General features: G+C 40.0%; 1 protein-coding gene across 1 annotated transcript in view; it reads right to left on the bottom strand.

Annotated features, from left to right (window-relative positions):
• Deptor (DEP domain containing MTOR interacting protein) overlaps positions 1 to 24,071 on the bottom strand; it is a 142,317-nt gene that overhangs the window by 62,122 nt on the left and 56,124 nt on the right. The window contains exon 4 of the mRNA XM_020169735.2: positions 7,777 to 7,955. Coding sequence (XP_020025324.2) covers positions 7,777 to 7,955 — 179 coding nt within the window. The remainder of the gene's footprint in view (positions 1 to 7,776; positions 7,956 to 24,071) is intronic.

The following is a 24,071-nucleotide window of genomic DNA, read 5'->3' as shown; positions in this document are numbered from 1 at the left end:
AAACTTCACACACACACACAAATTCAATTAAAAACTGGGCAAATGATCTGAATTTACTTTGCAAAAGAAGAAAAATGGCCAATAAGTGTAAGAAAAAATAATATTGTTGGCCATCAAAGAAATGTAAATCAAAACTATAATGAAATACTATATCTCAACCCAATTATAATGACTCTTATCAAAAAACAAAAACATAACAAAAGCTGGTAAGGATGCAGAGAAAAAAGAACCCTTGTAACTATTAATGTAGCGCTACTATGGAAAACAGTATGGAAGTTCCTCAAAAACCTAAAAACAAGAACATCATATGATTCCACTATTCCATTCCTGGTTATATATCTGAAGGAAATGAGGTCAGCTCCAAAAAAGATACCTGCAAGCCCATGGTTATTGTGATGCTATTTATAATAGCTAATATATAGAATCATCCTAGGTACCCATCAATGATGAATGAATAATGGGTGTATGGTATATTTACAAATTGGGGTATTATTCAGCCATAAAGAATAATGAAGTTCTGTCACTTGAAGCAAAATGAATGGAACTGGAGGACAACATGTTAAGCAAAATAAGCCAGACACAGAAAGACAAGAAAAATATATTCTTCTTCATATAAGTCTTCTTAAAAGAAGAAAAGGGACTGCTGGGAACTGGGGGGAAATGCAGGAAGGAAAGAGGGTAAGGGTAGAAGAAGGGTGGATGGACATGATCAATGCATGTGTAGAAAATCACTGTCTCATTAATTTGTATAATTAATTGTTAATAATGATATAGATTGAAAGTAGAATAAGAAAATATCCTATCAGTTTCTGCTTATTTGTTTTGGTGTTTTGAGACAGTCTTGCTATGTAGTCCAGGCTGGCCTCAAACTTGAGATCCTCTTGACTATGCTTCCAAATATTGGAATTACAGGTAGGGATCATCAAGCCCAGCTAGGTTTTTTTTTTTTTTAAGTTTAACGTTTAGGAGGTGAGAATGATTATAATCAGTTGTAAATGCCTTAATGCCCTCACCTAATAAAAATACAGATAACAATACCAAGTATATTGACTGCTTGAAAAGAACAGCCTGTCTCTTGGGTCCCTGCCCAGCACCCGCTTCCCTATGGAAAGAGAGCTCACTTTTTTTGTGTGTGGAATGACTCCCTCACTTAGTGAGCCTGTCAGTCAAAGACTCTACCTACTCAGAATCAAGAGGTGGCAAGGCAGCCAGGCTCAGCCAGTCATGTCCCTCTCTGCCACATTGCACCTGGAGAGAGTCTGTTTAAGCAAGACACAGTTAGAGCTGACTCTAACCTGAGTCAGCACCTGGCTGAGGTGGCTGGAGGGATTGCCCTTTATCCTCCAGTTCTGACAGCTGGTCCCCAGAACTGCTTTAGTTCCTCTTCTTCAAGTAGCTTGTTTTTCTGATAGTCCCTTTCCTTGTATTCAGAATTGAACCCATTTTTCTCACCTATCGTAATACCTCTAATTATAGAGACTTGAATAAAGTTTTCTGTATCATTATGTCATTGTAATGACATAATTTTTCTGTAATGCATGGTCTTGGGCAAGTTGCATTCAATGATACTCATGACATGCCATAATAAAATGTTACTGTAGGAGACCATAAGGAGTCACCGAGAAATTTGCTCCAAAAAGTGCTTTTATAAGAGAGATTTAAATCTACCAAGGAAAGGTCCATTTGTAAGTGTGCCTCCCTCCCTGCACCAGGAAAGGAAGGAAGGAGGACCTATGGAGAAGGCCTGGATGTAAGTCTGCAAAACAAACTTCACCTTTGATTCAAGGTGTTTTTCCTGGCCTTGTCTTAGCCAGATTTTCCCCTACTTTTTTCTTCATGTCATAGAAGAATGATATTTAAGCCTGAAGTTTAAACTACTCTCTTGAGATCTACTCTAGAGAATTACTCATTTTTCTGGGGTGTCTCACATATACACAAGAGGTATGCACATTTGTAGACTTCTGTTCTCTTTTCTGTTATTCGTCTGTCTTTTGTTATAAGGAGATCCAGTTAAGGACTCAAGAAGGGTAGACAGAAAATTATTTCTCTTCTCCTGTACAATTACTTTTTTTGAGACAGGGTCTTGCTATGTAGCCCAAGCTGACAACAAACTTGTGATCCTCCTGCCCTAGCCTCCCGAGTGCTGGGATTACAGGCATGTATCATTACACCCAGACAATCTTACTTTTAACTTCCTTGCCTCCCTCCTTTTTTTAAATTTAATTAAATTAACAAAATTAATTATTTACTTATTTACCTATTTATCTTATGTATGAAACTACATTGTGTATGGCACGATATAATATACATATTTGTATATATTTAATACATATAAATATTTAAAATACTTATATAAAATAAATATTCAAAATAAAAGGAAAAGAGGGCTTTATAAAGTGTTGAAATTGTTGATGTGCTCTGACCAAAGCTGTAAAGAGGAAGTTAACCCACCAGGGTGAGCAGCAATAGCCTCAGTATCCAGGGTCAGCTGCTGCAGCTGTGAGCAATTACCCATATGGTTATCTGATTTCCATCTCTTGCCACTTAAGACTAAGATAGCTGGATGGCAGTGGAGGCTGATGGAGGAGTCACCAAATGTCAATGAAGTGTGTTCATCCCACTTTTGAAGGTTACACAAAAATCCCAAGGTACTTGGTCACTTTGGGGTAAAAGGGATCTTGTGGATTTTATGAGCTGACAATTTTTTATAGTTCCAATGTCTGCCAGGCTAAGTGAGCTGATGCAGTAAAAGTTGAGTATTTTTTTCTTAGCCTACTGGGGCTTACAAGAGGCAGGCTCCATAGCTAGACTGCCTTGATTTGAATCTTGATTCTACCACTTACTGGTATTTGAAGCCCATCATTTAGATGCTGTGCTAAAAGCTTTTGCCTAGTGCTGTCATTCAATTCTCGACCATGTACAGGAAAAAGTAATCAGAGCAGCCCCAATATAGTAGGGCCTGTTTGTGGAGCTGACCCACAGAAGTTTCCCTAAGACACTCACTGATAAGGCCATTCTACCCACCATAGTGCTGGAGTATACTCTATCGGCCTGCCCAGACTACAAGATGTGATTTATGGAGAACACCTGCTTTCTATGGAGAGTGTGGAATGCTGGTAGTTATGGTTGGCTTGAGGTGGTGTACTCATAAGAGCAGTCTTCAGTAAAACCCTTGGGCTCTGAGTCTCAATAGGAATTCACTGGGCAGGGACAATGAGCAGGTGCTGGTGTGCTTCAGTGGTGGAGACAGGAGTCAGTTCCATGGGGCCACATAGGAAGCCTGTGCCTGTATTGCTCCACACTGCACCCAGAATGTCCTTTTCTCTTGTAGATCCTGCCTTGTATCTGTTCACCGTAACACATTTTCGATGTGAGTACAATTATATGGTAAATGCTTGTAGTACAGCACCGAATTTGTGGGTACTCACAGGACCTCTGAAGGGGGAGGGTTCTCAAAGGTATGTATGGAATTTCAATTACATAAATGTAAACATCTGAGGAATGGGAGTTGGGGCTTGGCTCAAGTGGCAAAGTGCCTGCCTAGCATAAAGTCCTGAATTCAAACTTCAGCACAGCTAAAAAATAAAATAATTTTTAAAAAAAGTCTGAGGAATGGGAAAGTTGAGGTAGACTTGATTACTCGGTAGATGAAAGATTTGTATCGAAATCCACTCTGTTTTCCTCCAACAACTGCCCATTCCCTTGTGACAGGTAGCCACACCTGATTGCATACATACTGGGCCAAGGCAAGCTTCTTTCTAAGGCACAATGCCTGGGAGCTACTGACTAGCTGTGTAACCTTGGGAAAATACCTTAAAGGTTTGAAGCCTCAGATTCTTCACTGTAAAACTATAATACAATTATTTTGCAGAATTGGGTCAAGAATTAAATAAGATTTATGTATAATATGTAAATCCTGTGAAGCACATACATATTAACTATCCAGTATATTAAAATCAATAAACTACTTAGCCCACTGCCTGGGGTCTCTGAGAAACTAGATAAATATGTGCACATGAGGTCAACATATATGCAACTGTATGAATGAGACGCACATAGATACATAAATATGCATGCAGGTTAATTACTCCAACAAGTTCTGCCTTGATGAGAAAGCATCATTCTCAGCTGAAGATAGTTAGGATTTCATATGTGAGCCTGATTTTCACACCTACTGGGTTCGATCCAGAGAACCACTTTTATCCTGAAACCTGGACAAAGCCAAAAGTTGACATTCTTTAAAGTTTAACCTCTGAAGTTAATTATTATCCAGACAATTCAGAGCTTTGCTAAAATACTACCTGGTATTTATCAGGAATTCTAACAAACACAGATATGGGGCTCAGATTTTCTTAATTCCAAGTCAGTGATCTAGTAATGAATTGCTGAGCTGAGAATCTGGAGGTCACTTGTGTTGGAATCAAAGACCCTCCAATGCTGAAAACAGACACACGAGAGACAGAGAAAATCTTGACAAGGCAATTCCTTTCGATCAAAAGGGTCCAAGCATGTATCCACTCAGCTGAGCGGACACGCAAGCCCAAAATGGTAGACAATGGCTCCTCCTTATATCCCTGATGCAGTTGTTCCTTCCCCTTACCTGGGATTTGTCCAGGTCAAAGGTTCACAATTTTTCTCCATTGGCTAAAAGGCTTGGGGATGGATTAGGGCCTGTAATTTGGCGGGCAATTTTCACAGCACTGGGGCTGTACAAGAATCCGGAAGAAGAAACAGGAACCCTTTAAACAATGCAAGTCACCTAAGATGGCAGCCTGAGGAATTTTAAGTAATCTTAGAGGGTGGCACGTACTTTGATAGAAAAGATCATTTTTCTTACACTTGGAAACCCCAGCGTCTATATACAGAATCCTCATCCTCTTAAAATCATGGGAAGCAACTTCTGTGGCTAAGGCTTGCTGTTAATAACGCTTTTATTTTATCCTTTGCATTGCACCTTTATGGCCCTTACGTTTATAGCATTATAAAATTACACTGTAATTGAGGTATAATATAATGCCTGGAAGTCATTTGGAAAGAATGCATGGTTTCCTCTATCTTCTCTCCTGCCCAAAATAAGTCAGTTGATCATAGTATAAGAGGCTGGTTTTCTCACAGAACCTGAAATCACCTGACTTTCTGGATCAAAGATGACAGAATCAATTCTAACACAAACATATGGTTCTTCATGGGATGGGGGGGGTACGTGGTGGGGGGGCTGGAGGGAAACCCCAGTCACTCCAACCAAGTCCAAGTTCACACTTACTAACAGTAATAGCCACTTGGACATTATTACCTGAATGGCCTCAGACAAATTATTTAACCTATTGTTGACTTCATTTCTTCACCTGTAAAATGGACAGAATAGAAATATCGAATTTCAGCTTAACAATAGTGTATTGTACACTTAAAATTTTGTTAAGAGGGCAGAACCCAAGCCAGGTGTGGTGGAACATGCCTATGCTAGCACTCGGGAAGAACAGGCAAGAGGAGATTGTGAGTTCAAGGCCAACCTGGGCTACATAGTGAGTTCAAGGCCAGTCTGAGCTACAAAGTAAGACCCTGTCAAAAACAAAACAAAACAAAACCAAAAACAAGAGGGTAGATATCACATTAAGTTTTTTATTCACAGTGAAATATCTAAAGAAAAAAATACCTACTTCAACAGATTTAGTAAGTTAATAAGGGTAAAATTATCAAAACAGCACCTGGCAAATAGTATAAAAATCAGCCTGCAAATGAAAAAACATATCTTCTACCATTTTCTAATTGCTTCTATTACCATCCCAGAGTGCTGACAAGGCTATAAGCTGTTTAAGGGCAGAAACTACACTGGTGTCATGCTTTCTGTCCATCTTCCCACCCTCAGTGAACTCAGCCCTGCTCTAGACACATGAGGCCATCAACCAACAGGTGTGAGTTCAGTGTGGCAGCAGCACCCAGGAGAAGACACCTGCAATTCACTGAGGGCCACTCCAGCCAGCGCCTCCGCACACCTCTCAATGGCATGCCAAGATGTCCCCAACCCACAGCAACAAATAATTTATAGACTGCAACCCAACGCGAACACTAAATCTATTGACATATATACTGTCTCCATATTTATATAGTGTTATCTGACTAAAATAAAAATTTACTACATAAAATATGCTAATATTTTCTATTTCAGTTAAATTAAGCCCAGTACATTCTAATTTCATACAGCTCTTGCTAAAATACAGATCCGATTCAGTAGGACTCGGATAGATAGGATCAGAGATTCTGAAGTCCCATCATGCTCTCAGCTGGTACTACAAATCTATGGAGCACACTTCAAGTAATAAAAGCCTACTTTAGTTTATTAAGAAATAAAGGGTTTTTTTTAAGGCTCAAAATAAATGGTTATCAAAATTTATTTCATGACCCACTAAAGAACTGCAGTCTGCAGTTTGCAAGCATTGCTCTGAAATCATTTCTAAAGATTCTATCATCTCTATAATTCCATAGTTATCTTCCTAACCGTGGCATAGAAATCCTAGGCCTGGATGGAAGCTTGGATAGGAGAATGATAGAAAGAATGACTTGAGGATCACCTTTCATTTCAACTCAGGTGGAAATGCCTGCCTGGTCCCCTCTGTTCCAAGCCTACAACTTGCAGTGAAATTAACTGACTGAGCAGTTACTAAGGGCAGGGCACTGAACCAAGTGCTTCAGATCTGTCCTATTTGTCCCCATATCCACCCCGTGAGGTTATCCCAATTTTCTGGAAGGGAGAAAGTAAGTGGCTATGAACAGTGGAGCTGGGATTCCAGTGGCTATATTCTTGTGACAGCCAGCCTCCAAGATTGCTCTAGTGAAGCCTGGCTCCAGTATTTAACTTGCATGGGTATTCCTCACCCACACCAAGCAGGGCTGACCATGTAACCGATAGATTACAAAGGTAAATGATGATGCGTGACTTCCACGACTCAGAAAAAGCGCTGTGCTTTCTGTCTTTCACTCTCTTGGGTCACTCCCTCTGGAGGAAGCTAGGCTGTGGTGTCATAGCATTCTCAGGCAGCCTGATGAAGAAGTCCATATCGGGATGGGTTGAAACCTCCTACCAACAGTCAGAACTAACTTGGTAGGAAACAGTGGAAGTGAATCTTTTAGCCTGTGAAATATTCAGATGACTGTAGCTCTTGCTGACATACTGAATGCAGGCTCAAGTGAGACCCCATGCTGTAATCATCCAGCCAAGCCTCCCCCCAATTCCTGACCCACAGAAACTATGCATTTATGCAGCAAAAGATAACTAATACAGTTCTTAATCAATAGATTATATTCAATCATTCAATCTCTATGCTTCATCCCTATAAGAAAATTCAGAATATTATGAAGTCCCTTTGGATTAACTTTTCACTGTGGCATCTGGTACCATGGTTCAGGAAATTTTCAATTTCCCCTCCTAAGGCATCTATTTCCAAAGGCCATGAATGTATGACTTTGTGACTGCTTTGGCCAGCTGGATATGGAGTTATTGCATCACATCTGAGCAGAAGCTTTTGGGAGTGCTACAAAAATTTGCCTATCCTCTAGCTTCTGCTAAAATATCTGTAAAAACAACTTATCCTCTTAGCCTGGATCCCAGAACGAGAAGGCATGAAATGCAGACTTGAATTTGACTCTAGCTCGGAAATAAGTCAAGCTGCACCTAACTAGGAGCACAGCAGCACCATGAGTGAAAAGTAAGTGCTGGTTGTAAGGCACAATATTATGGGGTTGTTTGTTACTGTAACAAATGCTGGCCAGCACACTCACCATGTTGTATGATGCCATGATCCATAAGCCGGTGACAAAGCTGCTCTGCCTCTTTTCTTGTCGTGGCTTCACCTTCCTGGACAAGCCAATCGAGGAATTCTGATGCCATGAAAGTGCGCTCATACTTGACCCCTTCCTCTTCCCTGGGCTGTAGTAGTGTGTTTTCAGGACTCATCAGCCTGGGACGAAAAAAAGAGAAAGGGAAAATAAAGCAAACCTATACAAAAGGAAAACAGCTCATTTGAAATCCTACATTGTAGACTCCTATGAAATATCACAGGAAAGCTGTCAGACAGATGTGGCTGTCATGTGCTGCCACAAATGTAAATTCTAGGAGGAGGATCTGCTTCAGAAGTGAAGGAGATGCATTTTCTTCTTGTAATTAGAAACAACAAATCTGGAGATACAATCTAAAACACTGGGAATGTAGCTCAGTGGTACAGTGTTTGGCAGTATATGTAAGGCCCTGGGCTGGATCTCCAGCACTGAAAAGAAAAAAAAATAGATACAATTTGCTGGTCAAGTCCTACCCTACCTTTCTAAAAATCATTATTCCACCAGGGATTGAGTGTGTCCCCCTCCAAATTCACCTGCTGAAACTCTAATCCCTAATGTGATGACATTTGGAAATGGAGCCTTGGGAGTTAGTTTATCAGGCTGGAACTCTCATGATAGAATCAGTGCCCTTATAAGAAGAGACACAAGGAACCTCACTTCTTGCCTCTGTGCTTGCTTTGTGTGAGGATACAGCAAGAAGACAGCTATTTGCAAACCAGGAAGCAGAACCCCACCAGATATTGACTGGACCTGTTGGCACACTGATCTTGAACTTCATGGTTTTTGTTGTTGTTGTTGTTGTTATTTCAGCCACCCAGTCACAGTATTTTGTTATAGCAGCCAGAGCTGACATAAGTCACTCCTTTACAATCTTCCTAGCTCCATAGCACTTGCTTCTCACACCTACCTTCCCAAGCATTTCTTAAATCCTTTGGATTCTGTCCTTATATTTCCAAAATAGCTACCAGTGGGGCCATAAGCATCCTCCAGTGCATCCACATAGGATACGAGGACAAAAAATGTTTATTCTTCATTTTGGTTGAAAATAATTCCATTAGATGCTACTGACCACTGCCCTCAGCAAGAGGGACACAGCCCAGGCTACTGTTTTCCTCCTGTCCCTGTGATCCTACCTGTTTCTCAACTACCTTTATGTTGACTCCTGTCTCCCCAACCTTTAAAGGCTACAATCATCTGAGACTGAATCCCCAAATTCCTCTTTTCTTATTCCATAGTCTCTTAGGTGAGCTCTCCCATCCTCATAGACTCACATTATTATATATTCCCCAAGAATTCTCAAATTCACATCCCCAGAGTAGGCCTATACTCCAACACACATCCTTTGCATCCATGTAAACACCTCAAAGATACCTTTGGATCAACAAACCAAAAGATGAGCTGATGTCTTTCCTTCAAAATCTGGCTCTGTGCTAGTGGGTGCTTCCATCACCTAGCCAGAAAACCAGGCTGTTATGACTCTATCTTCACCGTCCCTACCCATTTGTCAGAAGAACTGTGGATTCAGCTCTTAAATTTCTTTCATGTATGTCTGTGCTCTGCCAACACAGTAGTCTAAAATACCAGTACCAAGCCAGGAATGATGGTAGACTCCTGTAGAGAGGCTGGAGGCAAAACAAAACAAACACCTTCAATCTATATAACTAGTGTTCTTAATTAGATTGTACCAACCATCGCCTCTCTTTCTCAACCCTGCCTCAAGCACCTAAATCCCGACATGGCAATTAAATGAGCTTTTAAAAATTCAAATCTGATCATGTCTTACCACTGTTGCAAATATACCTCATGGCTTCTCATTGCTTTCAGGATACAGACAAAAATCCTTTGTGTGGCCTATAATATATGCAAAATCCTGCCCTCTGACCCATTAGTAGCTGCTCTCACCTCTTACCTCTGTGTGCTCCAGAGACACTGGCCTTCTTTCAGCGCCTCATATATACCCTGCCCCCATATACCATACGGCCTTTGAAGATGTCATCTCACACCTGGAATGTTCCCACACTTCTCTCCACCACTCCTCCACTCCTCACACCAGCTTAACTCTTTACCCTTTGCACCTCAGTTTGATCAGGTCTCTACCAGAAGCATGTCATTGTTTCCTATACATGTTGTGTGATTATCAGATTAAGGACCACCTCCCCACTCAATTATAAACTCTAAGATGGTAGCCTCCTTATTCTCCTGTCAAACTTTCTGACATAAAAAGCAGAAAGCAAAATACCAAGGTCTCTGTGTCATCTTCATTTGTAAAACTATTCCTGATATGTTACTGTCTTCCTTACAAAAGCTGGGCTCTTTGGTTTAAAGACCTTCCTTTCCTCTCAAACTAACAAGAAAATGCAACACAAAATGAACTGTGTCGTTATAGAGCAGGAAGAAACCTTGGAGGCTATTGTAGTACATGGTTCCTCTTCATCAACAAGAGAAAAACGCAGTTCTCTATCAGATGAGAAAAACTGACAGCCTTAGCTGTAGTGCAGAGGGACAAAGCTTGGGGTCATGCAAATGTGCCCTTTATGCCTCTTCATAAGACAACTGCATTTGGAGGTAACTGAACTGAATGCCACAGAAGGTTCTTTATCTATCTATCTACCTATCTATCTATCTATCTATCTATCTATGCTACCAGGGATTGAACCCAGAGCCTGACACATGCTAGGAAAGCACTCTACCCCTTGACCTATCCCCCCAGCCCTTTTGTTTGTATTTTGTTTTTGAAATAGAGTCTTGCTAACTTTGCCTGGGCTGGCCTCAAACTCAAGATCCTCCTACCTTCAGTATCTGGGATTACAGAAATGTACCACCACAATTTTCAATGCTTTTAGTTCAAACACTGTGAACCGAGAACACTAGAATAGGAATAAGAAGATCTAAGTTTTTTCCTAACAGGCATGTAGCAATTTTGAGTTGTAAAGCAAGCCACTTTTATTTTTTCCAGGCTCGTTTTTCTCAAGAATAGAATGGTATCTTCACATAGCTATCACAACCACCATATGTGAAAATGCAGGAAACAACTTTGCTGTGCACGAGACAAACGTAAGGCACGAAACCTGACACAAGTTAAGTAATCATTGTGCCACATTAGGACACGATGGATTTGTGTCTAGTGACTATGAACTAGTGAAAATGGAGACTCCTTCAAGTTCCCATGACTTATTCCAGAAGAACTGTTAAGAATCCTACTATTTGAAAGTCACAGAAGAGGCATAGGATTAGGAAGTAGGAGAATTGGGACCTCTCCTACTGTTACAAACAAGTCACATAATTCCTCACTACTTCAGTGTCCCCCAATTCATAATAAGTGAGGGATATAATACCCATTACATTTCCTTCACTGAGTGCTATTATCCCTCAAAAATCTGCAGGTAAAAATACAAATATTCTGGGTACATCAATGTATATTAAGAATATCTATAAAAGTATATAACAGCTGAATGTGGTTATACTTGCCTATAATACCAGCTGCATGGAAGGCAGTCATCAAGAGGATCAAGGCTCTAGGCCAGCCCAGGGAAAAAGTTAGCAAGACCCCTATCAACAAAACAAGCCAGGTGTGGTGCACACCTGTCATCCAGCCATACCAGTGGCATAGGTAGGAGTATCACAGTATAAGACCAGCCCCTGGCAAAAATCGAGAGCCTATCTGAAAAATAACCTAACAGCAAAAAAGGATGGAGGTGTGGTTCAAGTAGTGGAGTGTTTGTCTAGCAATCCCAAAACTCTGAGTTCAAACCCTCGTACCACCAAAAAATTGTTTCAAAAAAAAAAGCATATAGAGAACTCATTAAAAACCTTATTTAGCATGTAATGGAACTCATTTAAGCACTTCTTATTTAGATCTCTTCCCAAGTCATCCTTTCCTAATGTCAGTAACAGCTGAGTTGCTATAAGCAGTAAGAATTCTATTTAGGTTGGGCACAGAGGCTCAAGCCTATAATCCTAGCTACTTCAGAGGAAAGAGATCAAGATTGGGGTTTGAGGTCAGCCCAGGAAAAAAAGTTTGCAAGACCCCCAACTCAATCAATGGCTGGGCTGTGTGGCATGTATCTATCACCTCAGCCACGCAGGGAAGCACAAATAATGTATAAAGGGAGATTTTATCTCAAAAATAACCAATGCCAAAAGGGCTGGCAGAGTGGCTCAAACTGTAGAGCACCTGCCTGGCAAGAGTAAGACCCTGAGTTCAACCCCCAGTACCACACACACACACACATACACACACACACAAACCTACTTAACATAATACTGGCTAGTCCTTTCTCAGAAGGTAAAAGGATAACACCCACATTTACATCAGCACAATGATAGAATCATAAAGACATTCTATAGGTGATTATTTACAAAAATGGCCATGACAACTCCTCTACATCTTTCTAGTAGACGACTGCATTTCCCATGGAGAGGCTAAATCTGTTCTAAGGTCCCCTGAATCTGGGCTGACTCTGTGACTTGCTTTGATCAACAGGATGCAAGAAAGTGATATTATGACACTTCTAAGGTGAGGCTTTAAGAGGTGCCTTTCACCCTCTTTGAATGCTATCTGGAGACCACCATGTTAGGGAGCAGGTCTAGCCTTCTGGAAGAAAAGAGGACACAGGAGGAAAACCATAGTACCCAGGTAACAGCCAGCACCAAACTCTCAGGTGCATGAAAGAGGCCATCTGGGGCCTTCCAGTCATCTAGCCACCCATTGGCTGACCCTCCGGCCCAAGCAAAGCCAATAAAGGAGGTACCTTGCAACCTGTAGATCAGAGGAAATAATACATCACTGTTGTTTGAACTACTAAGGTTTAAGTTGATTTGCTTTGCAGGAATAGATATCTGGGACACATTCATATTAATGGAAAGTAGCAATGTTTGTTCAGTTCAAAATATACTGCATAGAAGAAAGCCACACGACAGACCTGGGAGCCTCCCGGGTGATGGGAATCCAGGAGAGAACAGAAGGACCATACAAACCACCATTCCATCATTTTGTTTGACCCTCATAGGTAATTTTGCAGTGAAATAGAGGAAAAGCTAGCCTCCCTGCTTTTCTGGTTTTGACACGATTTCTCCTGAGATTCCCACAAATCTGGACCATGAACCTTCTAGAATCTTCCTCAGGGCCCAGGGAATCACCTGCTCACAAGACTGTGTGCTTCTGGAAGTCACAGTCCCCATCGATGTGATTCGCAGTTGTCTCCTAGCACAACGGGTTTTAAAAATTATTTGCTGAATGAATAAGCTCAGTTCTGTGCATTCCCTGCTAAAGATCATCTACAGGTATATTAAAAATGACCCCCTGACTATTTGGGAAGAGGAAGGGGACCCAATGTGTATGGTGTTGGTGGAAGGAACAAGAGAGGGTTAACAGGGATGTGAATATGATCAAAGCACATTATAACATATATTAAAATGTCATAATGAAACCCACTACTTTGTGCAATGAATATGCACTAATAAAAAATAATCTCTTTATGAAGCAGTGGTGCCCCCATAGTCCTAGCTCTTTGGGGGCTGGCAGGAGCCCACCCTGAGCCACATGGCAACACCCCATCTAAAAAAAAAAAAGACCCCTTTAGGGCAACCATATGTGTAGAGATGGTGAATGGAGAGTTCTGAGTTCTGAGGCTTGCCCAGCGTGAGCCTGGTTTCTTGTGCACACACACACACACACACACACACACACACACACAGACACACACACACAATGAATTCTCCACTGTTGATACTCTCCATTTCAGACACTGACTCACAACCTTTAGCTCCATTTCCTTTCAGGGTGTGGAGAGGACAAGCACACGGGATTGATTTGTGTCACTTCTCGTAACAAGAAACATGACCTGCCTCCCCTCTGCAGCTCTTGCTAAGTAATTGGTGGCCTCTGGACAAGTGGATGGCAGCTGTTTTTGCCCATGTGAACTTTAGGAAAACAAGCAGCTGGCAAGCTTGCCATTTAAAACATGTCCTCCACTCTTAGCTCTTCCCCATTTCATTTCCCCTTACAATTAAGGAATGTCTTCATCCATGTTTCTCTTTTTAAGACCATGCCTTTCTTAGAATCTGATTTTAGTATTACTATGTCGTCTCCATGTTAATGCAAGAATTTGACTTACTCCCCTCAAACTTTGTAGCTTAAAACAATCACTATTTAATTCTATCTAGTATTCTATGTGTTTCCTAAGGTTCAGGTGAGCAGTTTCTCTAGAGCTCCAGCTTGGGGTCACTCACACAATTGCAAGCAGAAGGTGGCCAGGGTGGATGCCTAATCAGCAGTGCTCCTAAAGAGAGCCTCTCTGTCCAATGAGGCAGCCTAGATTTCATACACGGTAATGCAGAGTTCACACAGCATCAATGGTTGTAAACATATACATGGGTTGTACAACCATTTCCTCAATCTGGGTTAGAACATTTTCATCTCTCCAAAATGAAACCCCATAGCCATTAATACTCACTCCCCATTTCTCTGTCTCCCCAGTTATAGGAAAATACTAATCAATGTACTGTCTATATGACTGCCTATTCTGGACATTTCATTATAAAACGACTCCTATAATATATTTAGTGTAATGCTTTCAAGGTTCATCCATATAGTACCATGTGTGCCTTTCATTACCAAATCATATTCCATTGTCATGATTGGTGAACATTTGGGTTTTTTCCTGTTTTTGCCAATAAATGCTGCTATGAACATTCATATACAATCATTAGCCACATAACAGTGTTCTGGCCAATAGAAGACTACAAATATGACATATATAACTATATTATATAACATACAATGGAGCTGAAAAATTCTTGTCGCCTAGTGATGTCATAGCCATTGTAGCATCACAGCAAAATGCATTACTTACATGTTTGTGGTGACGCTGGTGCAAGTAAACCTGCTGCATTCACAAGAGTACAAAAGTGTGGCACTTACACTTATGTACAGTACATAATACCTGACAGTGGTGGTAAAGGATGACATTGGGTATTTACTACATGCTTTATTGCTAGTTTGGTGTGTATTCCTGCTGTTTATTACAAAGAAGAGTTTACTGTAAAGCAGTGTCATTTACTACACCCTCAGCAGCCTGGTATATCTTATGTTTATTCCAGATCTTGACAGCACCATTTTCCCTTGTCTTTGTTTTGATTTGGTATTGTTTTGTTCATCCTGGCCTTCAGAGCAATAGGCTATACCACATATACACATACATCACATAGCCTAGGTGTGAGAAGGCTGGACCATTTAGGTTTTTGTACGCATACCCTGTAATGATCTCACAATGACAAAATCACCTAATGATATTTTTCTCAGAACACATGCCCATCGTTAAGTGATGCATGACTGTGTGAGCTTTTATGGATACAGATTTTCATTTTTCTTAGATACATACCCACAAGTGGAGTTGTCAGGTCATATGCTAACTATTCAGTCTTTTCAGAAACTGCCAGATGGCTTTCCAAATTCTCCACATTCTAGCCAAAAATCGTTATCATCTATTCTTTTTTAAAATTATAGTCATCCTAGTGGGTGTGCAGTGGTATCTCATGAGGTTTTGATTTGTATTTCCCTGATTAATGACATTGAGTATTTTTCATATGCTTATTGTCCACTTATGTATCTTCTTTGGAAAACTGCCTATTTAGATCCTTTAGGTAATTTCTTTATTATTGCATTTTAAGAATTCTTTATATGTTCTGGATGCAAGTCTCTTATCAGAAATATTGTTTGCAAATAGTTTCTCCTATTCTGTGGGTTGTCTTCACACTTTATGGTATTATTTGAGTTTTTTAAAATTATTTTGCTGAGCTTAAATTTATCTATTTTTCTCTTTTGCTGCTTTTGCTTTTGGCATCACATCTAAGAACTATTGCCTAATCCAAACCTTGGAGGATTTGCTCCTATATTTTCTTCAGAGTTCTATAGTTTTAGCTCTTACTTTTAATCTCATGATCCATTTTGAGTTAATTTTTGTATATACCACAAATTAAGGATCCAATTTCACTCTTTTGCATATATATATATATATATATATATATATATGGCTTTCCAGTTGTGTCAGCACCAAAGACTTTTCTTTCCCTGCTGACTTATCTTATTGGCACTCTTATAAAAAATCAGTCAACCATGCCAGGCCTATTCAGTTTCAAGGCTCAGAAAGTGGAGGCAGGAGAATTGCAAGTTCAAGGCCAGCCTAGGTTATAAAGCTAGATACTGTATCAAAAAAATAAAAAAACAGACAAACAAAAGGTCATGGAATGTCATCTTCCCTGAAATATAAAGCAGTCACAGACACAGTCCAGACTCAAGTCCATGGAACAAGCAACATGCACACATAAGGAAGCAGGAGAAATGTTTGGGACCACCTTTGGAGACTAGCTACCATACTGCCTTATTTTCATAATCTACAGGGCAACTTCAATATTTATAACTCATTTACAGTTTTGTGTTGACTCTTCTTTGATTTAGTATTTTTTGTTTTACTTAAGCTATTTGTTTTAAAAGTATGAAATCTAAAATCCAACAAATCTGCACACTTGTTGGTTATTTGATTCTGTTACCCCACAAGTAAAATGAAGACAGTAATAGTGTGTAGTTAGGGAGCTGTCATGTAGTTTAAACATGATAATACATAAAAAGCATCAATCATCAAGCCAGGCATGGTAGCACATGCCTGCATTCCCAGCTACTTGGGAGGTGAAGGCAAGAGGATCACAAGTTCAAGGCCAGCCCCAGCAAAGTTGGCAAGACTGCATCTCAAAAACTAAACTTTAAAAAAAAATGTTTATGGAGCAAGGCTCAAGTAGAAGAGTGCTTACCTAGCAGGTCTGAGGCCCTGAGTTCAATCCCTACTACAGCAAAAAATAAATAAACAAATAAAAATTTAAAAGATCATGGTCCCTATAAACCATAAGCATTAAATAAATTTTAAGTATGGTGATGACCTCTATAAAAATTTTATAAATGGAGCTATTATTGGGAAAAAATCAAACTCCTTTCTTAGTTGAAAATGAATTAAGATTGTATATGTATTTCTACTGACAAGAATAGTAATTAGTAATCAGAAGTGTGGGTGATGCACTGAAACCTCTCTCATTTTATACAGCAGATTGATTCTTAGTCAAAATGTTTTCACGCTGACCTACAATCATGGCAGAAGGCCATATGCCATGCATACAAGCCAGTGAACCATTATTTGCCTCCTGCAAGAGCTCAGCAGATTTTGATTATGTATGTGAGCTGATTTCAGCCTTTCCTGGATTCATATCTGAGTCAGATTTCCCAGACTCACATTAGCCCAGAGGGAAGGCAGCACAATAGTAGGAACTGCTGCATTTAGGTGCCAGTACAGGAATAGAAGTTAGCTGATAGCAATCTCCTTGTACATTGAAAAAAAATTCAAAAGAGCTGAGCAGGCCCTATGTGACATGGAGATATATAGGTGACTGTCATGCAGGGGCAAAAGTTGGGAAGAGAGCCACTTGGACCTGTGGTGGCTGTGAGGACAAAAAAGATGGAATTTAGAGGTCTGAACTTTATAGTTTTGCATATGGATATCCAATTGACTGAGCACCAAAGACTAATCTTTTAAATTATTTTGGCACCCTTTTCAAAAAAAAAAAAAAACAGTCAACCACTGCCAAGCCTACTTAGTGTCTGGGGTCAGAGGTCACAGAACATGCACTCGGGAGGCTGAGGCAGGAATAGAATGTGTTTCTTCTCGCCTTTGCTCCTTACTCATGTGATTTCCTTGCTTCTTCCCTTCTTCCTTTCCTGGGAGAAATCCAAACTATTCCTTAAAAATAAGGGTTTCTGGTTGAGTGACACAGGATGTTTATTGCACATGGGAATCTGGCTTCTGGGACAAAGGAGAATTGAAATCCAGCTCCAAATGTTCATGACCAGTTCTGGGTAGAGAAGAGGAGCTGCAGCAGCCTGATGAAAGGGCAGAGGGGTGCTTGGCTCTCACTTTCACAAAAGTGCTGAATAAGCTAGTGAAACTCTGCTGTCAGTGGACAGATTATGTACTAAGGCCTGTATGAAAACATCTGAGCTAGGGTTGGGGGCATGGCTCAAGTGGTAAAGGCCCTAAGTTCAAACCCCAGTACCACCAAAAATTTTAAAAAGCATCTGAACTAAAGAACAATCTATACAGCTAGCTCTCTCTCTCTCTCTTTCTCTCTCTCGCTCTCTCTCTCCCTGAACTTAAAAGCATGGTTTTGTATTTATCCTCTCAATATTTTTGACAGTTCTTGGGTTTAAACTCAGAGTCTTGTGCTTGCTAGGCACGTGCTCCATCACTTGAGTCATGTCTCCAGCCTTATCCTCTTAATTTTTAATACACAATTTTTTACCTCTCTAACCAAACTAAAAGCTCCTAAAGATGACATATCATATCTTAAATGTTTTTCTTTCTTAGAAAACTCAGGGAAGAGGTACACATTAGCTGCTCAATAAATATTTTCTAATCAAACTGAGCAAATACCACATGCAACATAATGTTTGTCTTTGAAGAGAAATATCTCTTCCTCTTTGCTTTCTATTTTAAATTAGATAGAAGAACAAGAATTTTTTTTAGTGCTGGTTTTATGCTATGAAGAGACTGATATGAAAAAATGAAAGTTATATTTTTCGCATTCCCCATGTTTTTGGTGTTGACCTAACAGTCATTTTCAGAACTTGAGTCAGCTGTAGAGAGAAGCCAAGTGTGGATTCTGAATCCAGGGCCATTCTAAAAAGCTACATTCAACTATGGTTTCATAACCAAAGAAATTACACAAGCAGGAGAGAAACCAAGCCACTCTTGCCCTCAATTCAAAACAATTGAAACTTCTCTCAGTCTTTTCAAGCAATTGTCAAGGGAAGCTGAATCTTATAAAAACTCTTTTTAAATAAATGGCTATTATTTATTTTTGATGCTTTCATAATCATGAGAAAACAGAAGAATTTGCCACCAAAACCAAAGGGGGGGGGGGTAAACAAAAAGATTAAGGAGGGATAGGATAAAGTTATGGAGAAAAATGGAATACAATACTAACTTACGGAAAATACATCAATTTATATTTTAAAGATTTAAGAAGGAATGATTAAAAACTAAACACAGTTGTTTAAAAAAGAAAAAAACCCACTAAACACAGTGATGAGAAGGGACTCCCTTTCTGCAGATTAGCAGGAGCCTGCTTGCTGCCTGCAAATTTGTGGAAGCAGCCTAAAACCAGGTCTTAGGTTTTTGTTTTTGTTTGTGTGTGTGTGTGTGTGGAACTGGAGTTTAACTCAGGGCTTCACCCCTGCAAAGCAGGTGCTCTAATGCTTGAGCCATGCCTCCACTCCATTTTGCTGTGGTTATTTTGGAGATGGGGTCTCTGGAACTATTTTCCTGGGCTGGCCTCAACTGCAATCCTCCCACTCTCAGCCTCCCAAGTAGCTAGGATTACAGGTGTGAGCCACTGGTGCCTAGCAGGGCTTAGGTTATATAATCAAAACTTGATTCCTTCCTCTCTCCCTCCCTCCTTCTCTCTCTCTCTTTCTCCCCCTCTTTTTTTTCTTTCTTTATTTTTCATAGTGAAGTGACAGAAAAGTTTATTATGGAATGAATACATTTTCAATAGACTGGAAGCATCTTGTCTCAGAAAGGGATATAGAGAACAACCAAACTCCATTTTTTAAAATAGCTTTTAAATCACTACTTTGATACATTTATCATCAATTGATTCTCTTTGTGTGTGTGTGTGTGTGTGTGTGTGTGAATGTGAATGTCTCCTCAGAAGAGGATGATTTTCTTTCTTTCTTTCTTCCTCCCTTTTTTGTTAGGGTGTCTCTGTATAGTACAGGCTAGCCTCGAACTTGTGATCTTCCTGCCTCTGCCTCCCAAGTGCTGGGATTACAGTCTGATTTAATTTTATAGTTACACTTTACCTACAAATTTAACTTTGGAAAACTTAAGAATGTCCTTTGGATTTTCTTTCTTTCTGGTAAGAAAGACTTTTGTTAGAAGCCCTGAAATTCATAAGTGCTTTTTGTCATTTGGTGGAACAACGCCTTTGTTTTCCTTCCCAAGCTCTGTGTGAAGAGACTCATAATTAAGCAGGGATGTTTTCAGTTAGCAAACAAAGCAAGAAAAAAGAATGCAGCAACAACACCTCCTAGAATCATCTCAGCATTTAACCACAAACCAAGGGGGCCTCGACATAAAGTTTTAATGATACAAGAGTACCCTCCTCCTTTAAACCACCAACCATGCTTCCCATCGACATTGCTCCTCAAATATCCACTTCTACTTGGCGCCAGCATGTGCCTTCTCTCTCAGAAGGGCCACTTATGCTCTGTGTGTGTTCTCTTTCCTCTCTGTCCCAGAATGCTGAGCACAGGCTCACCCTGCCACACGCCCCTTGAACCAACAAGAGTGATTCTTTCAAACAAGGACTCAGTTTTAAAATCTCTTCCAGATGGAATCCACAACGCTCCATGAGAGCTAGGGTTGTTTATGCGGAACATGGTATTCAACTTCCACAAATTTGCTGCAAGTAATTAAAATTCTAATTTTTAATGTTAATTATGGGAAAGCAAAAGGCCTGTGTCATGAGCAATTTTGGGTCAGGATCACTCACCAGCAACTCAGACACTTCAAGCAGGTCACTTGGCCCATCTCAGTTCACTTTCCATATTTGCAAATTGATGATAAAAATCTCTCCCTCTTAGAAGTGCAGGAAGGATTAAGTGAAATAAATTTTGAAAATACTTAGGACTGTGCTTAGAACACAGAAATTCTATGATTATTATTATTTTTTTTGGATGTATGTAATCAGAACATACAAATAAACATGAATAGAAAGACCACAGAATAATAAAAATGTACTTACTGTTTTATTCAAACTTGATGATCCCCAGCTTAGGAAAGAGAGGAAGGGGCTGCCCATTGCTTTTTTTCCTAAATAAGAATAATCATGCATTCACTTATCTATTCGCCTCTTCAATAAACCTTTGGTGGGCACATGCTGTGTACTAGACAGTGAGGCTCTAAAGTCTAGATTTCAAAGAGTTTTTACAGTCTTTCTGGAGAACTTCAAACATCAAGCACATTTACCCTGGAGAGACGGCTGCAGAGGGACACAGTAAAAAGGAAGAGAGCCAAGATAATTCATTATAATCCAACCAAACTCCATACTAGGACAACAGTGGCCACTCAGAGTGGTATGTGTCAATTCTAACCATTATTCTGTACACAATATAGTCAGGGGGAAAAAAAAGATAACACGAGGAGATTCATTCAAAGGGAGTGGGCAATTCAACCTCTATGTCAACTCATGGAGAAAAGAGCTGAGAACTCATCTAATTCCCAGATGAAACTCACAGGCTCTATCAATCAGGGTCCCAGGAGGAAGTAACAAGAACGCGACAAAGGTCTAATGAAAAGCAAATGATCACAAAGAAGCCACTGAAGTTGGGGGTTTCCAAGGAAACTAGCTGGAATGGTAAAGGTCAGGTCAAGATGACTCAAGTGGTCATGATAGTTAACTAGTCTAGGTTTGAGGGTTATGGAGAGGTGATATCCACAGTCCAAAGAGCAGAGATGTAAAGTGAGGGCTGCCTGACCACAGCAGTGAGGAGTCAGGAGAAGAGTATCCTGCTAGTGGTGCCCACTGATTGAGTCAAAGCAGGAGGCAGCACACAATGGAGCCTGTTGAAGGCATTCACATAGGTCAGCCTTCTGCTGACACAGCGGTTTGGAAAAGGGTAAAGAATGGATCTGGAAGAGAAACAAGAATGTCCCACATAAAGACTGAGCATCTCACCATGCTGAACATAAATAACTCTACCGTAGAAATACGGTAATGCTGGTAATACCAGTGTGATGGTTGATAACTGTCAACTTTACTGGATTGAGAAAACACTAGGAGATTAGGAAAGCACACCTCTGGGGGTGTCTGTGATGGCATTTCTAGAGATGACTTAGATCATGAGGACTATGATCTAATAAATGGATTAATTCCTTGATAGACCATAGTAAGATGTATTATTAGGAAGTAGTGAAAAGGTAGGAGGTGGGACCTAGATGGAGGTCACTGGGGGTGTATCCTTGGGAGCTATATCTTGCCTTGGCCTCTTCCTGTATTCCTTTTCTCTGCTTCCCAGTCTCCACTGCTCTGCCCCATCACACCCTCCCAGCCATGACGGAATACCTTTGAGATCCTGAGCTAAAATAAATCCTTATTCCTCTAAGTTGCTTATGTCAGGTATTTTGTCACAACAATGAGAAGAGCAACTAATACAACCTGGATACTTTTGACACAATGTATTTTTCCTTTTATATGAGAAACCTAACAGTCCTGCATTAAATGGAACTCCATTGGACTTTACCCAACAAGCCAGAGAAGTAGGCATTTTCTTCCCATATTACAGATGATAAAAACAGAGAATCAGAAATAATGAATATTTTACTAGTAAAGGGCATCTTCAACCCCAGAAATCTCGAACAGTTTTTCCATTCTACCAAGTTGAAAAGTAACTAGAGAGATTGGCGAAATCAATGTTACAGAAACTTGGTTCACGCTCCTGAAATTATACAGGATCAGGAAAAATTAGCAGAGGTTACCAGTGCAGTCATTCTCCAGTCTGTATTAATCTAGTGCACTGCACAAACAACCATAAATCAAGTCATTCCTAAATAATCAACCAGAAAATAAACTAGATATCTACACATGATAATCTAGGCTGATGACTCCTGACAAAGACAGCTGGCCTGTTGCTTGACAGAGGTATTAACAAATCTCTAGTATTATTGCCATATATTACACAGGAGGAGGAAGGTGGAATTACCATAAAACAGGAAGAAAAATATAACTTCCAAAACCAGACCTAAGCAGTTGATCTGAGCCAAGTGACAGCTATTTTTCTCAGGCTCCTTTAGAAAGTCTATTAAGCTGCCTACCATCTACTGTTACTTAGAGGTTATTCCTTGCTGCTATTGCCTTGGATGGAAGCTTCAGAAATTTTGCAAAAGTAAAAGCTTCAGACTGAAAAATACTTAAGATCATGGTCTCTATAGCTGAAAACCAGGGTTTAAAGGTGTTTCCCAGGCTTTCTGGCTGAGAGAACTTACCTTTCTTAGAGGTCTCTCTCAATTTCCCTATTTGACAAAGGGAGAGTAACAGCACTTACCTCTTTGTTTTAGCTGGAAGCTTTAATAAAACAACACATGGAAAATCTGAGGAGTACAACAAGATCACTAAGGGCAAATTCCCCATGTTTACTGCTTTCATCATCACCACATCTTCAGGCTTACTCCATTGTCTCTTTTACTCATTCTGCTGATGAGAAATATCTGGCCCTAACAGTTCAGCTACCACCTCCCCTTTGTTTTTCTCTTGCTTGGCCAGGGCACTGATAAGATAAGCATGTCTGCTCCCTACTGCCCTCTTCCCCAGTCTTTCTTTGGAGTGTTTTAAATTTATCTTATTCATTTTTATTGTAGTAGAACATACTAGACATAAAATTTGTCACCTTTTACCATTTTTAGGTATATAGATCAGTAGCACAAAGTGCATTCATGGTGGTGTGCAGCCATCAACATCATCTCCAGAACTTTTTCATCTTTCCAAACTGAACCTGCACCTGTTAAATAATGACTCGCCCGGCTCTGGAGGCCACCATTCTACTTTCTGTCTCAATGATCTTGACTACTCTAGGTGCCTCACGCAAATGGAATCACACAGTATTTGTCCACTTCACAACTGGCTTATTTATCTCTCTCATAATGTCTTCAAAGTTCAGCATCTGCCAGAATGTCTTTCCTTTAGAAGTCTAAATATTTCAGTCTATGTACACACCATATTTTGTTTTTTCATTTATCTGCTAAGTGGACACGGGTTACTTCTTCCTTTCGGCTCTTATAAATAATGTTGCTTTGAACATGAGTGGGCAAAACCTGAAAGACCTTGTTTTCAGTTCTTTTGGGTACACTAAGCTGCCCAGACTGGCCTCAATCTTTCAATTCTCCTGCCTCAATCTCACAAGTAGTTGGGATTATAGGTATGTGCTACTATGCCTGGCTATTTTTAATATTTTGAGGACATACCATACCATTTTGACAGCTTCTGCATCATTTTACATTTCCCACAGGTGATATACAAGGGTTCTAATTTATTCACATCTTCACTAACACTTTCTTTTCTTCTCCCTTTTCTTTCTTTTTAATAGCTATCCTAATGGAGGTGAAGTGGTTGTAGCCACTTCTTCCTTTTCTCAGTAG

Source organism: Castor canadensis, chromosome 3 (assembly GCF_047511655.1).
Source record: "Castor canadensis chromosome 3, mCasCan1.hap1v2, whole genome shotgun sequence".
NCBI classification, from domain to species: domain Eukaryota; kingdom Metazoa; phylum Chordata; class Mammalia; order Rodentia; family Castoridae; genus Castor; species Castor canadensis.
The sequence above is the reverse complement of the archived record's forward strand: the minus strand, read 5'-3'. Positions and strand labels throughout refer to the sequence as shown.